Here is a 16,198-nt window from a genome sequence, read left to right as displayed (position 1 = left end):
CCTCTGACGTGAGACAGAGATGTGATGAGCCACCGTACAGACACCAAGTTTTCACCGAGGGTAATTACAGTCCCACACAGCAATGTGAGTCCCCCTCTACAACACACACGCATTGATCATCAGTCCAAACCCTGTTTCCCTGCATTGTGAGAGGGTAGAGCTCTTTGCTGTGCCAGCCGGTGCACCCACCCCTTGCCCCACTTTGGGCACTGACAAAATGGCCACTACGTCAAGGTCACCCGTGTCACTTTGCCAGTGGGCTATAGTATTTGATTAGTATGGAACCTAACTAAACAAACAGCATCCGACCATCGTTCATCAGGCCCAAGTTAATCACTGTGATGCTTTCTTTCTCTGTCTCTCCCTTTCACGCTATTTGTTTCCCTTTTGCTCTCTCTGTCTCTTCATCTCTCCTTCTGTCTCTCTTTCTGTGTCTCTCTCTGTCTCTCTCTCTGTGTCTCTCTCTCTCACACACACACACACAGGCAGTGATCCTATGATGTGTATCTAAAATCAGCAGCGAGGGAGGACAGAAGAAATGGTGACACAGACAAGTCAACGGAATAGAACGGGTGCTTTTATGTCAAGTACAAAATGACGTCAAGCTATTCGTTATCTTTTGGGCTTCCCTGTGACGTTTAACGGCAGTGTTTAGCCCGTTCAAACCCAGCCCCCGCCTGTCACTCCTGGCCAATCAAACGTCTAGCTTCAACAAGAACTGATGTGTGTGTCCAATCACAGCAAACCATGGTCTCTTAGGACTACAATTCCCAATGGTGGAGGGACCATGTGTGACAAAATGCTGCTTACATCCCAGCCCATGTGGATGGACAAACAACAACGACAAAACACACTGATCTGATTCCTCGATAACAACACCTGCACACACACACCCTCAACACACACACACACACAGCTAGGCACAACCAGAGGTGCACATACACTAACTCGCCGCAACACACACATAATCTCCCCCTCAAGAATCAGTCAAGCGCTTCCCCCACCTTGTTTTTCTTTCTCAAGTCAAAGTCAGTTACTGCTGCTATTTTGCTAACATGGCAGTCCTGCATTAAGAGGAGTCCTCTGTTACCTGGTATGTGTTCCTGCTTGGGGCAAATCCCTCGAGGGGATGAGAGGCGGTCGTCATGGTCCAGGGGGGTAGCCTGGACACCCACTTCCACGGGCCTGTGTCGGTGGAGCGAGAGGGCCGGGGAGGGGGTGAGGGCGAGGCCAGGCGAGGGCGAGGGAGGCTTGTCCAGACCCCTCGCCAGACAGGGAGGCCCGTAGCATCGCTTCCTCTTGTGCTCGATGAAGAGGAGGATGTCCGCCAGGGGGAAGGTGGACTGGCACTGGCCGCAGGTCAGCAGGTCCTGCTCGGGGGGGTGGGCTCTGGAGCCCACTCGGGCCAGCGACCCTGCGCCCTGCTCCTCAGAGGGGTACGAGCGCTCCGAACAGCGCTCCGAATGCTCCAGAGACGATCCGACGGCTGACGGGGGCTCGGCTAGAGACAAGGGGAAAACCACGGAAACGGCGAGGGAGGGGGGGGGGGGGTGTAGGAAGAGAAAAAGAAATTAATGAATAAAAGATACAAATAAAGGAGAGAGAGACAGAGAGAGAGACAAAGAGAGAGACGGAGAGAGATAGAGAGACAGAAGAACACATTTAGAGGCGGAACGTTCAGTTGAAGGGTCAAAACAACGATCGCATGCTGTTCATGTTTCTTAGCATCCTTCTTGTGAGGAACACAATATAGGATCTATTGTAGTAGTATCAGTAACAGGAGGAACAGTAGCAGGGATAGTAACAACAGCAGTAGCAGCAGCAGTATAAATAGCAGCAGTAGTGTTGGGGCTGGCACTTGTGGTGGTGGTAGTAGCAGCGGAACAAGTTTTAGCAACAGCAGTAGTGATAGCAGTATTCCTAGTGGTAGGAGAAGACTAGCCGTATTAGTAGTGATGGTGTTTGTGTTGGGCTGGTAGGAAGTGAATAGTGAGGCTGGCTCTGTGTGTCTGAACTGAGACAAGCAGCTGTGCTTAATGCAAGACAGCCTGTCTGCTTCATAGTGAAGCACTTGTTCTTTTAACTAACACGGCTTTTCCATATTACCATGACAATTACAATGAAAGCGTTAAAGGGGGAGCCTGATTCGTTTTTAGAGCAGGAATATACAACAGTGTCGCCATAAGAATATCATGTAGAACACATGGATAGAAGTGCTAACTAGGAACAACGCAGCATTTAGTCAACTCATCAGGAACATAGCTAAATGTAAAGGCTGAAAAAAAGGCATGGATGAATCTTTTGATTGCTTACAGGTTTATAACTTAGTCTGGTTCTCTCAAAGCAGAACGGAATAACATGCATTAAAATATGTCCAGGATATGTGGAGAAAAGCCCAGTAGTCTGACTGTGTGTGTGTGTGTGTGTGTGACAAAAAAAAATCAGTTGGCCTCTTAACATGCGTGTGACTTATAGCTCTTTTGAACTACTACTTTTATAGCAGGAAATCGGTCTAAAGGAGCCGTTCAGGCAAATTCCTCGCCCTGTTCCCCAGGATTAACGCTTGACTAGTTTTTAAGATGCTTTTTGTCAAACGGCGACTGTCGATGTAGATGACGCGGTAGAAGAAAATGTGAAGAGACATTTCACCACACCAAGGGGTGAGAATCCACCAACTACCGAACGGAACTAACGGCCCGTCATTTTCCAAATATTTTGCTCTAAGGTGAGAGTAGTTCTCCTTTAGCTTCCTTATGGTTAAGCATCTTGACCTTCTTTACTAAGCTGCCAATTTCACATTTTAATGAACTTAAAACCACTGAGAGTCAAAAAATAGATTTTAATTTTAGTGGCTGGTGATTGGTACGGATGTTTGATAAAAGAGATAGGATCCTGTGAGTGAACTGAGGTTAAATTTATTTCCTCCTAACCTAGTGAAACTGAGATAGAGAGAGCAAGAGAGAGAAAGGGGGAGAGAGGGGCGCGAAATGTAGAGTAGCTCCCAGCGCGCGAGGAAATATCATTTGAACAAGCAATCCTCCACGACATCTGCGAGCGAACTGGGACGTCGAGATAACGTGTGATAAATTCCAGCTGCCGGTTACTACCCTTAATTTAACGTCAGGTCAACCACCAGACTGGCTCTGGTTTTACAACAACCCTGAGCATTGCATTCACATGATAACATCTAATGAAATTGCCTAAACGTACCTCAAAACTTGAACTAGAATATCAGAAAAAAACACAAAGCGTTTGTTTTAATAAGGAATTATTAAACGCGAACATAAGCTACTGTCACACCTTCACGATGAAGCTACGGTCCAGCCTTTCATTATTCTTTAAATAACATTGACTATTTCCATATACAACTGAATTAGAGGGCCCAAGAGATACGGGATAGGTATCTGGGTAGAATATTCAGAACAACAGGCAATTGATAGCTTGATATCATTGCCACAGTAGACGACATTAGCCTACTTTCAGCGTATTAAACTGCAATGCAATCAATAGCCTATAAAGCGTTGACAGATAAACTACAAAACGAGTTGCCAAACGACTGAAGCATAATTTGTAAGAGTCGTGGGTTAAGAAGTGTTAGTCTCTAATACTTTCACACCGTGAAACTGTGAAACTGTATTGTAGGCTGCTATTGTAGGCTGTAGGTTTAAATGTAGCCTATATAAAGTAAACACTACAAATTAAACGAATAACGTAGCCAATGTTAAAATACAAATAGGCCTACCTCCATAAACAGGTATGGGACATGCGCGTATAATATGCTGATAATTCAAATTCGCAAGTAGGCTACTTTCCTTATGGGGAGACGTGTTTCAGTTGATTTTACTGTAACTCGTCCAGGAATGTGTGTGGATGTTCATTACATTTCTCAATGGGTCAAATCTTAATAGTGAACGGGCAACATTTATAAAAATTAAAAAATAAATGCAAGAACATATGCCATTTCTGGTATGCATGTGAGTTCTTATCATATTTATAGCCTATTGCTATTCTAATATATTTATTTTGAGTTAATCAATTTTTCATTAAAATGCCTTTAATGCCTCTAATTTCAGTTAATTAAACGCATTGGCTATATTTGCAAAATGTATATGGACAAGGTATAGGGCCTATATATATAACCTCGTGGTGACAGTTTTATTCAAATATTTTTACTTGCGTCCCAGAAGAAGAAAAAACACATTTGATTTGAATGGGCAAAATTGGGGAGAAAGGAGGGGAGCACCACGCCATATAACCTCGTTGAAAGCTTGACTGTGCGTCTTCCCCCAATTCTAAACATATCGTCAAATATGTAGATTGGGGTGGTGGTGAAATGTTTCAAGTTCAAGTCCACTACCATTTCTACGATCGTCGTCTGCCTCCTAGCGACGGTACTTAACACGAACAATGCAGTGCGGCTGTGGTCTGTGTGCTCGCTTGTACACTAGCACCAGGCGATATAGGTGGCGAGTAACCGAGCAGCTTATGCTGTGTTAAAACACCTAGTAACGCTGCTTTAAGTTAAAGTAACATGTTAACTCAACATGGATCTCTACTATGGAGGTCTGGAAGCCAGATACCCCAACACCTTTCACAAGCTTCTGATCGTGAAGGTTCCAGGACGCGTGAGCGCTGCGAACGGTCACTGGCTACCTTCAGTCCTCCAGTCAATCGGCTTTAGTTGCTTGCTTTTCACATGATGTGTATTGTTACCTATGCAAACTAGATCAAATAGGAAGTAACAAGTGTAATAGGTGCGTAAAATGCCTTTAGACATTGTCCAACTAAAAGCTCCGAGTATTCACTGTGTGGTAGGCTACATGATTCTAACGCAACGCATACTCTTTTACTTTAATCTTACATTAACGGTTTGACCAGCAATGTCAACGAATATGTTGTTAAATAGATCAAATGTTTTTTAATCAGAGGTCTAAGAACACTATGAGGATAAAAGCGTCGCTCCTGTTGCTCTGCGAAAGGCTCGTTCTCTTCATTCGTGAGAACAAGAACCATATGCTTCTTGTCTGAGTATGAGAGCGTATATAGATAAGACCTAAACGGAGCATTACGATAGATCCGCATATTTGAACAAGTGTGGCACAAATGTGCCGTTTTTTTAAAACATTTATTTCGACGCTGTTGGCATGGGGAGTTACACGCGCACGCGGTGCTTGTAAACAATCAGACACGAGATTTTTTCCCAATCAAAAGCCACTTTCAGTTTTTGAAAAAAATCCAAAAATAGCACGAGAGAGGGATACCTGCCTGTACGTCCCAGGCTAGCATAGATACGGGATATTCCGGGCGATAGCTCCGTAAAATACATGCATATGAGCTACCCAACACGGTTGCGAGCGTATTCTAAACACTTCGAGTGGCCAAAGCGACGGGGGCACAAAAGCCAGAGCTTATGAATGTAACAGCATTCTAGTAACAAACTTGTTGTTTTTTTAATCGTAGACTGCTGGATAAAAAACTTTTCTCTCAGCTTTTGAGTGGGATCCTCGTTGCGCGCAAAGGTAGTCTATGGCACGGAGAGATTCTCACCACGCTTTCACAGTGAAGTCCACTTGACCAGGGTTCGTGCAGTCCAGTGTCCAAGTGCCAGTGCGGACCACGCTCCTGGTAAATGTTTTCAGCTTTTCTGAATGAACCTCGTTTCCAATCAGAGGGAAAATAATAAAAAGAATATACAATTTAGCAGTACTTACGTGAAAAATCCCGTTTGCTTAAGTGCTGTGGTTTGCCTTGCTTCCGGCGAGACATGGTGGTTGTTAGCGGCGTTCAGCTCGGATCACATCGGGAGAGCCGGGTTAGAAAGAAGACTCCAGAGAAAATATCTTCATCAATGCCTTTGACATCCAAAATAAATTAGAAATAATACAAAGATGGCGCAGGGAAGATGGATTGTAGGATCGCCGTCATGGCTTTTTTGAAAAGAGAGAGAGAGAGAGGGGAGAGATGAAAAAATGGCAAAAGCCCCCCTGAGCTGCAAGTTCAAGTGCGGACGTGACGTCCCCGCGAACTTGAACGTCAGGCGATGGATGGACACAGACACACAAAACATGGGCAGGGCGAAGCGGCGAAGTGGGAGGAGGGTAGAGAAATAACAAAACCAATGGACAGTCATTAGGGGCTGGGCATGAAAAATAGACCCGGGGAAGCCAATGGACAGAAAGATCAGGGGGCCGGACAAGAGGCACTCGGGGGAGGGAGAGAGAGAGATAGAGAGAGAGGGAGAGAGAGAGAGAAAAAGAGAGAGAGAGAGAGAGAGAGAGAGAGAGAGAGAGAGAGAGAGAGAGAGCGAGAGAGAGAGAGATGTCTAATGAATGCAATGTGTACTGTGTGTGAGGTGTGTGGCGGTGTGAAGGGGGGGGGGGGGGTGGACGAAGGAAAACAGCAAGGGGTGCCAATGGACAAGAACTCGAAAGGGGGCCGGACATATGCTGCATGCGGGTGGGAAACTCGGAGCAGAAACAGAGACGTTTAATAGAAGCTGTCGCAATGGTGGACATTGATCTGAGAAACACACTGAGTGTCGTTGGTGTGTGTATGTGTGTGTGTGTGTGTCCTCGCAGATAGGTATACAGAGGGGGTTAAGGGCGAAGCACAATTGAAACGAAACGGAGCGCGTGAAACTATCGGGTTGCAGGAACAGGACATACAGGTTCCAATGTAAGGGCATGGCTTGAACCGTGTGTGCGGGGGTGTACCCCAGGGCACAGGGCGTCTGATCACTCAGATAAAATAATTTTAGGGTTCAGTGAGGTTAGCGGTCATTGTAGGTTAAAACGTGGACACTATAGCTTTCCGTGAAACCCTAGACCCTTGGCAAACAGACCGTGGGAGTCTGCCCATAAGCGCCCATATAATAAGTTTCAGATGTGTTCAGGTTGAACCGGCGGATGGGGGAGGGAGGGGAGGGGGTTGTAAATACTCTCGGAATGGGGGTTTGGTGATATAAAACGCGGGCTAAACACCGCCCGTGCAGACTAAATAACGACACTCTAAGAAGACTTCATGCAAATAACAAACGCGATGACAAGAGAGGGGCTGTGTGGGGAGGGTACAGTAAAGGAGAGGAGCAGCCTCGCGAGCTAGCTGAAGTGTGACTTGACTACAGCGACTGAAACATTATGTGGGAATCCGTATAGTACAGGAGGAAAGCGTCGCCGCGCCGGACCAACGAGGGCTACAAGGACCGCGAGCACGCTGCACCGGGCAAGGGACAGAACAATTATAGGACGGAGAGGGATTATGAGTGAGAGAAAGAGAGCGAGAGAGAGAGGGGGAGAGAAAGAGAAACGACACTGAGTGGTGGTGGAGGTTCAACGTCGACGATAAAAATGTATGACCAGTGAGTGAAATATTTTACAGGTTGCGACAAGTCGTTGGCTTCCGTGGACGGGGCTGGTGTGTTGATAGTGAATATGGAAGCAGCCTGCTGAGGGAGATTTTCATAGACTGTGGTGTGACGTGATGCCAATGCTCAGGCAATGAGACTATTGTGCATGTATACAGCAACCAGTCCTACTCTAAACCCACTGTGTGCAACGTTGTTTCAGAGACCGAAATTATTGGTTTGAAGATAATCTTTAGGTTTTGCTTCTAATGTAAGCGAAAACGGGAATTGAATTCATTTTTTAGTTTTGCAACTTTTTTTTTTGCCTCAAAAAGCTGTCATGATTTGAGCCTAATATTAAAACAAGTAGCAAATCCGTCTGTGATTATAGTATTTAATGAGAGCATGGTCATCTTCCGGCGGATGATTAATACTTTGTTTAGTAATTTTTAATGTATTCCTTTCTAATATATGAGTCAGATAAGATAGCACATTTTGTAGAGAAAATGGCATTCAGCTTTTAGTTGTTTTACAGAGAATCCGAGATTTTACAACAATTAATATATAGGCTAGTTTGAAAACTTTAAATAGTTTTATTGTTTTACATGCATTTTTGCTACACACCAAACAACATGAAAAATACCCACCTCTGAAAACATGAATAGCCAAAGTCAATGTCAAATGAAATATGGCAGTATTTTTATTGAATGAATTTAGGACTATCAACACAACAGCCGTACATAATCACCCACATTTCGAGTTTCAAGTTATGTTACTTGTTGTGCACGATCGTAAGCCATTGTAAGTTTATTTCAATATGGCTTACTTACTGTTGCGAGACACATTAATGCATCTGATTGGCTTACCTTAAATGTCACTGTAAAGGCTCGAACTTGGATTAGGCCTGAGATGTTAGGGACTGGCGGTATGTTGCTCGTGAAAGGTAGGCTGAATTTAGTCGTTGCTGTAAATAAAACGCACTTGATTGGTCAAACATATGCATAGTGTTGATAATAATCTGAATCTTAGATTCGTATTTGACATCGGGGTTCTTGGTGATATTTTCAAAGTGACAGCCGGTCAACGTAGCCTTTTGAACTTGATACACGTAACATAAGGTCACCAAGCAACCCACACTGACACAGATTGTTATCACTGTGGACAGCAAAACAACAACATAGGAGGAAGCTAGCATGCGACAGAAATACACCTTGATCAGGAAAGAAGACGAGCATTTTACCGCTTCGTTTTAGTAGAAGCGTTCTCTAAACATCAAACTGCTTATAAGTTTAGCAACAAAAAAAGCACAATGGTAGGCAATAGCATTAAAATATCTAACGAACTACAATGCATGACAAGCTGAAACATTGTTGGTCTTATTTTGAATAGACTACCCTCATTGAAAGTTAGGCCACTGTGAGACAGTTGAGGAAGATCGGAGAGGAGCAGTTCCTTCATTCGGATTCAATGGCACAGAGCACTAACCTTGACCTCTCCCTACACCCCTCTCCATCTGTTGCCACAAAGAATGTTTTCCCATTCCCCCCCCTCCCCCCTCCCCTTTTATTTCCCTTTCTCGTCTTAGCTCACCCCTCTTTCTCTCCCAAGCTCACTCAAGGCAGACATTGATCAAAGCCAATAGAGCGCTACGACGTGTGCGCGAGAGAGCGCAAGCAACGGGAATCTCAACATGTAAATGACAGCGGGCGACCGATTCCGTCATAAATCAGTCAGGCGGCGGTTAATGCATTTGATGTATCCTTCTAGCAAGACTGTGCATGGTTAGAATATGCGTGTTTCTTTAGTTGTATAGTTTACTGACAGCGTTTAGTAGTTTTCAATCTGAGGAATAATTTAGATCTTGCGATTGTAATCGCAATCAACCCTGGCCTCTTTTCAGCATTCTATTCGGTATAAGCGTAATGGCTCAGTTTAATGCTACAACTGAACGTATTTGCTGTCAAGACTTAGTTGTCTTAGACTGGTGGTAAAAACGAACGTTTAGCATACTTAAACAACCAAGATAGATTTGTTTCTTCAAACCATCAATATGTATCGTGTAAGGGAGGAAGAAACAAGTTTCGAATATGCTTTCAACACACAAGAGCCTCAAGAATGTAAAGCGACTGGCGCTCGAGCGAGCGGACGCATTTCAATATGGAAATGACCAGGGGCTCCAGCGATAAATCAGCGCTCGCTCTCACTCGCTGTTGCCTTCATGCCTCAGTCAGCCTCTCCCCCCGTTTCTGTGGACCCTTCAGCCACTCTGGTATAAAGGATCTTCATTCAAACCTTGGATCAAAAAGACCTAATAGGCCCGTATTTGTGAATATGCTTGTAAAGGCTAATGAGATTGGATAAAGCTCTTAACATATTTTTATTACGCGCACCAGGAGACGTATGCTATACAGAATGGGCTTGGATTCCAGAAATGAGTGTGTTTAGACCTGGAGAATTAAAACGTTTAACAATTGCGTTATATCACTGTATAGGGTAAAGTGGGCCTACTTATGAATACGGTAAAGCGTGTGTGCTACCCAATTCTGACGCTAAATCAAATCGCAAATCACTTTATGGCAGCTCTTTAGCACATCCATGGCCTTACTTCTTTGGTGTTCACTTGCTCATTAAATCATTTTGATGTCCATTAATTGACGTGCCAGTCAGAGGCCTACAACATTATTTGCTATGTAGACTTTACGTCCTGGGTTGTTATAATGAATTGGGGGCAAAATAAGCATGCCTTAATTTGGAATCACATGATGTCAAAGTTTAGTTACTGTATTGCAATCACAAACAGGCCCACATTGTTGTATACAAATGTTTATCAATACAAATACTTCCTATGATATCAATGAAGGGCTCCATGCTCGTGCTCTTTGACAAAGGCTGATGGAAGTTTCTCTTTTCAAAAGAGAGAAAACTAGGGAATAAGCTCAAAATCCTTGGTAAATCTAGGCTTGCCTTTCGAAGGAATTTCAAGCTCTGGTGGTCGAGACAAAATTCCCAGACTTACAATTAATATTAATGGCTAGATTTCACAATGTGCCATTATCACACGGTGCGATGGGTGCGCATGCCGCCTGGGCTTCCGGTGGTATTAGATAAAATCTGAAGGATTACGCGGCTATAGGCCAAATTATAAACCTCTCTCTCTGTGTCTCCCGCTCTCTCTCTCGCTCTCTCTCTCTCTCTCTCTCGCTCTCTCTCTCTGTCTCTTTCTCTCTCTCTTTAGTATGGGGATGTGCGTGTGTGCGCGCCCTCATTGCACGTCTGTGTTGCCATCAGTACTGAGATAACAATTTAAGTCAGATTTGTAAGCAACATCTGCGTGCTTACCACACACACATACACGCACACCACGCAGACGGGATAGTTAATTATATATCTTCTGCTTTAATTGAAACGGACAGGTTTCCTCTACCGCAAATGCCCGTCTCCCACGCGGACGGGCCGCGGATTCCACCCTCCACTGCAATCTGCATCAATCTCGGGTAATGCACGGGCATGTTTATTGCCGTAGTAGTTAAGTCGTTGTTAATTTTACACTAAACGGTTGTTATGATGATGAATGGGGAGGCCGAGATTGTCCACATGGGACGCCCACCAATTTATCTATCGAGCTAAGGCTTGCCTTGTGCGTCAGTGCTGGTTACCCCCCCCCCCCCCTTCCCACTGTAAGGCTAAATAAAATACAGCAGAATCCGATTGGAGCCTGTAACTCCAAAACTGGAGAAATTTCGAGCGCAGCTCATTTCATTTGTCAATAGTGTAGTAGCCTAATTTATGTAAAAATTATTAACAAAAATGAGCGTTGATAATTGCTGTCATAGTCTATTCAAACCTTTGCCTATTGTTTCACCAGATTCTTGTCTTGACGTGACCTTACATTGACATTGACAATAGACTCATTTCTGATCAATTAATTAGGTCAGGAGAGCAAAGTTCATTCTAGGCTAACCTCTTCGAATTTAAAAGCCCTGGAAACGTTGCAACAGACCAACGCAAATGTGTCATGAGAAAAACAGTGCACAAAAGCACATTATATTCATCCAGATGTGCAATAATATTGTCTTAAAGGAGTTATGAAGAGGTGCCTGCTAGAATGTGATGCAGGGCGCGGACTCAGGCGACCTCTACAGGCAGTGTTGGGGAAAGCCTATATATATCGCCGGGGCCTAAACCACAGGCCACTTCTCATGTCTCCATAGCGCAGAAAGATCACGTTTTCGTCTTCTACTGCCTAGCGGCTGACAAGTAAACATTTAGATTTGTATCTTCATAAATTACAGAAACGGATTGATACCTATACATAAGGACACGATCATGGAACCCGAATTATTCCTACGGGTTTACGCACCTCTGAAACTTCTAGTAATCCCATATTAATTTGATAATGCTGTATTTACTTTGATTGGTAATTTGGGGTGACATCCACGCTTGCGTGCATGGAAGGCTCTCTAATCTAAACGACAATAAGGTAAAGAGAAAGCGCGAGGAACCAGTGGTCCAAACTACACGGCCTATGGGTGTGATTATCTACATATCCAAGAAGTCGTAGGTTACTCTTGTCTGCAATTCATGCATTACACATTTAATTTGCTTACGTCTGCAGCTTAACATGTCACGAGAAGGCTATAGGCCCTAATGTCATTTGAAGAATGTTTTCTTTGACAAAATACCATATCTTAAGAGACTGCTCATAGTGAAATAGCTATTAGGCTAGTCTATCCCCATATTCAAAATGGTCTAATATTTATATAACATGTGTTTACCTGGAACGTATTAGGCCAATTGAATGCCTTCATGCAGTTTTGTTTTCAACCAGCCTGTTGGAAAGTGATCGTGAGGTCTTAATGCCCCGGAAAATTATTATTTTTTGTTTAAGAGTTGTAGTCGTTTTTAACAAACACGTTATTGACGACACAGACTTCATAGGCTATTTATCATTTATTATTATTACCATTCCTATTGTTGTTGTTGTTTTACTTGTTAATATCCCGCGTAGCCTGTAGGTATGAAAAGTGGGCACCAGAGGAGTTTTTATCCATTCATAGCTAAATTAATTTGCACTGTTTGTCCTCGTCGGTGGCGTTTATTACCTCCAGACGGATGAATGGGCCATACCTCGAAGAGCTTAGTGATAAATCATGTACTTTTAATGAATATCAATAGGAGAAACCCCAAGACATAGTCTGCTATCTAATTTGATTAAACTGTGCTTAGGGCGGTTGGAAATCTCTGACGGGGGAATAGAGCGGTAATGACTCGGCGGGTGTTACACTAGGCGATTTTAATGATCTAATGGACTGCCCATGTACGTTTAACTGCGACGCCTTTCAAATGATTAGCGCTAACGGGAAAAAAAGTAACTATGGCATGATCTAAACCTAGCCTACTTGTCTATCTCGACATTTACAGCACATAAAGTGCCACAGGACTGTGGATTATATGCCACAATGGCAGCCTATATAAGGGAATAGGAATGTTCTTCTAGATAAATTAATGAGTAATTTAGGCCAATTATGAATAGGCCTACCGGAAATAATTGATCAAAAACTAGTTAAATAAAACAGTAAGAAATGGGGAAAACAATTAATTGTACGGACTAGTCCTGGAAAGACGAAAGGAAAATAAGTTACAGGGTGTAAATACAAGCAACAATAAAATGGCAAAGCCTACAGTAGAGGTTTAGAGAAACTCGAGATGGATACTTCAGAACCATGGACAGCACCATCACACCGTTAACAGTTGTATACGTTCCTATAAAACTTGCATTCTACAACAAACCTTAATTTTGGAGAGGATTGCCTATACCCTATAAAACACATTAGCCTTACAGTTTTTTGTATCGTTCCATATTTGAGACATCGAATATAGCCAAACCTTTTTTCTCATTCTTTATCTTTTCTTCATGAAATGGTTCACGACAGGATGTTTCAACGTCGGTCTACAGGCCTTATACAGGCCACATATCCGTATCCTAACTCAGTCGTTCTTTAAGCATTCAGAGTCAATACCATGCTGCAAGCAAATAACCCTGCTTCACGGAACTTACAGTGTGCGTGTTTGGGAAGAAATAAATCCCAACATGATTCATTCTCTGCGGGCTTAGCCATGGGAGCTAGACTTCTCCGCGCTCGCGATTTATGAAGATGAAAGATAAAACGAGTTTGGCGTAGAAGGGGTTACAACACCTGAGTTTCATCTGCTTGGATGGAAGTGCAGGATGAGCTTCTTGAACACTGGGTCCCTGACAGTGAAATATACAATCTTGCCTGACCTTTGCTTTATTACTGTTTATAATCTGAGTTTAGCATCGAGAAATACAAAACAAGAAGAGATGCCAAAATACCGCCAAAGTTCGGTGGATCTGACTATTCGGAGTTTATGATACTCCCAAAAGACGCCTATGGATTTTGAGAGATTTTGTGGATTTGCAAAAAGTATTGGAAATGTTTTCAAATATTGGCATATACAATTCTAACACTATGCTCATTATAATATGATTTTCATTTTCATTTTTCAAAGGGTATTTCGACTCTTGTATTAAATGGTCTACAACAAGCCTACCTCATAATTGATTGACAATTCTGTATTAAAACGACACTAATTTTTCCTTTATGGGTATCCTAATGCTATTGAGTCATTCAATATTGTAGCGTGGGAAAGTGTCAACAACTAAGGGGAATCGTTAGTTCATGCAGGTCTTCAAAAATTCTAAATACATGTGAGTTAATGGCAGCAAGAGGATTTTTAAACGATTTGGGAAATACCACAGGCTGATTACATTTCTATTCTTAAAGTGGCTGTAAATCAGAACTGAAAATTAGTTTCAAGTTCATCACACCACAGAAGAATGTGTTAACTTCCCATCCAAATTCCAAAGAAAAAAGGATCCAGAGAAGGAGCTGAAGCTCCGCCCCCTTGAATTGATAGAATTTAGTAACAACAGCAACAACTAGCTAAATCAATTGCAGATATCAGAACAGACCTACCTGCAGTCTCTCAGTGTTTTATGTGTTAATTACTTTGTCTTTGCATTGTACCAGCTGAGTAACAGAATGCAGGTTATATGAACCGTCTGTGATCTGACGTGGATAGGTGGCTGTGACGTAGATAGGTTGGGTTTTGCCCCGCCTAAACAAAACCTGAGCTGAACACGGGTGAGACTCCACATTTCAGTTCGACAAAGTTTGAGAGCTTTAAAGCACATGCTTTCAGCAACTCATTTCACACGTATATAATGTACTGAGAAGCAAATAATGTAATTTATTTACAGCACCTTTAAGCACACGCCTGCAGTGAAATGAAAGTGTAGAGATTCCGTTTTAAGACAACCAGCAAGGAACGCAAGGAACGCAATAAGCTCGTTTGCTGAAAACATAATTCACAAGCAATATAAATAAACTAAGAAATAAGGAGATTTAATTTGTTTGTTTTTCCCCTGTCGTGCAGTCTTTTTTTAATATATGTCTTTGTAATTTCAACCTTGGGGTCATTGTCCAAAATAAAGGCAATGCTTGGCTACTACTGTTTCTCAATTTCTCTCCCACTACCCACCCACAAAATGACACACAAATCGTAACGTACCCAGTGATGAGTCCTCAACGTATTGCAGTGTGCTTGAGGACATGTTGAAGGAAGAGAAGCGGGCTTCTTTCCCTGTTTTTCATTCCTGGGCACGCAGCTTCCAGAGACTGTGATTTAAGGCCAACATCCTACGAAAGACACTATTTATCAGTTACACTGCAATATGAAAGACACTGTTTCAGTTTTGAATTCATATTGAATTTTGAATTTCAATATTGAATCATCTAATTCAGCTTATTCAGCCGTTCTCTACGGAGAGTTTAGGAATGCCAGGCCTGAGGTACTGATCGATTCCACTAGGTGGAAGTGTTGTACGAATTGTTGTGCGAATCAGCACCTCCAAATCTGAGGCCATGGTAATCGACCGGAAAAGGGTGGAGTGCCATCTCCGGGTCGGGGAGGAGATCCTGAACCAAGCGGAGGAGTTCAAGTATCTCGGGGTCTTGTTCACGAGTGAGGGAAGAATGGAGCGCGAGGTCGACAGGCGGATCGGTGCGGCGTCCGCAGTGATGCGGGCTCTGCATCGGTCCGTCGTGGTGAAGAAGGAGCTGAGTCGAAAGGCGAAGCTCTCTATTTACCAGTCGATCTACGTTCCTACCCTCACCTATGGTCACGAACTATGGGTAGTGACCGAAAGAACGAGATCGCGAATACAAGCGGCCGAAATGAGCTTTCTCCGTAGGGTGTCCGGGCTCTCCCTTAGAGATAGGGTGAGAAGCTCGGTCATCCGGGAGGGGCTCAGAGTAGAACCGCTGCTCCTCCGCGTCGAGAGGAGCCAGCTGAGGTGGCTCGGGCATCTGATTAGGATGCCTCCTGGACGCCTCCCTGGTGAGGTGTTCCGGGCACGTCCCACTGGGGAGAGGCCCCGGGGAAGACCCAGGACACGCTGGAGGGACTATGTCTCTCGGCTGGCCTGGGAACGCCTTGGGGTCCCCCAGGAAGAGCTGGCGGAAGTGGCCGGGGGGAGGGAAGTCTGGGCCTCCCTGCTTAGGTCGCTGCCCCCGCGACCCGATCCCCGGACAAGCGGCAGATGACGACGACGACGACGACGGAAGTGTTGTACTGGACTCGTCAACATTACATCTTTGATAATACATTATAGAAAAGGTTTAGCAACACAATAAAATATTACATCATTAATTATCAAGTAATGCTTATGTAATAATTATGTAATGAACCAACTTGTGAAGGATAACCAGTGCAGCAGAAGCTTATTTCGTGTGACTGTTCCTGTTTCAAAAATCGAATTGTACAAATTGGTCA

At 43.6% G+C, this 16,198-nt stretch overlaps 1 protein-coding gene across 1 annotated transcript; it reads right to left on the bottom strand.

The window, feature by feature from the left end:
• Positions 1 to 416: 416 nt before the first annotated feature.
• Positions 417 to 6,215, bottom strand: LOC124474241 (B-cell lymphoma/leukemia 11A-like). The gene is made up of 2 exons (XM_047030211.1): positions 5,712 to 6,215; positions 417 to 1,501 (listed from the first exon to the last, which is right to left on the bottom strand). The coding sequence occupies exons 1-2, from the start codon at positions 5,764 to 5,766 to the stop codon at positions 984 to 986; spliced, it is 573 nt and encodes a 190-aa protein (XP_046886167.1). The 5' UTR covers positions 5,767 to 6,215; the 3' UTR covers positions 417 to 983.
• Between the last annotated feature and the right edge of the window lie 9,983 nt (positions 6,216 to 16,198).

Source organism: Hypomesus transpacificus, chromosome 11 (assembly GCF_021917145.1).
Source record: "Hypomesus transpacificus isolate Combined female chromosome 11, fHypTra1, whole genome shotgun sequence".
NCBI lineage: Eukaryota > Metazoa > Chordata > Actinopteri > Osmeriformes > Osmeridae > Hypomesus > Hypomesus transpacificus.
This window is presented reverse-complemented; position numbering and strand designations above follow the sequence as displayed.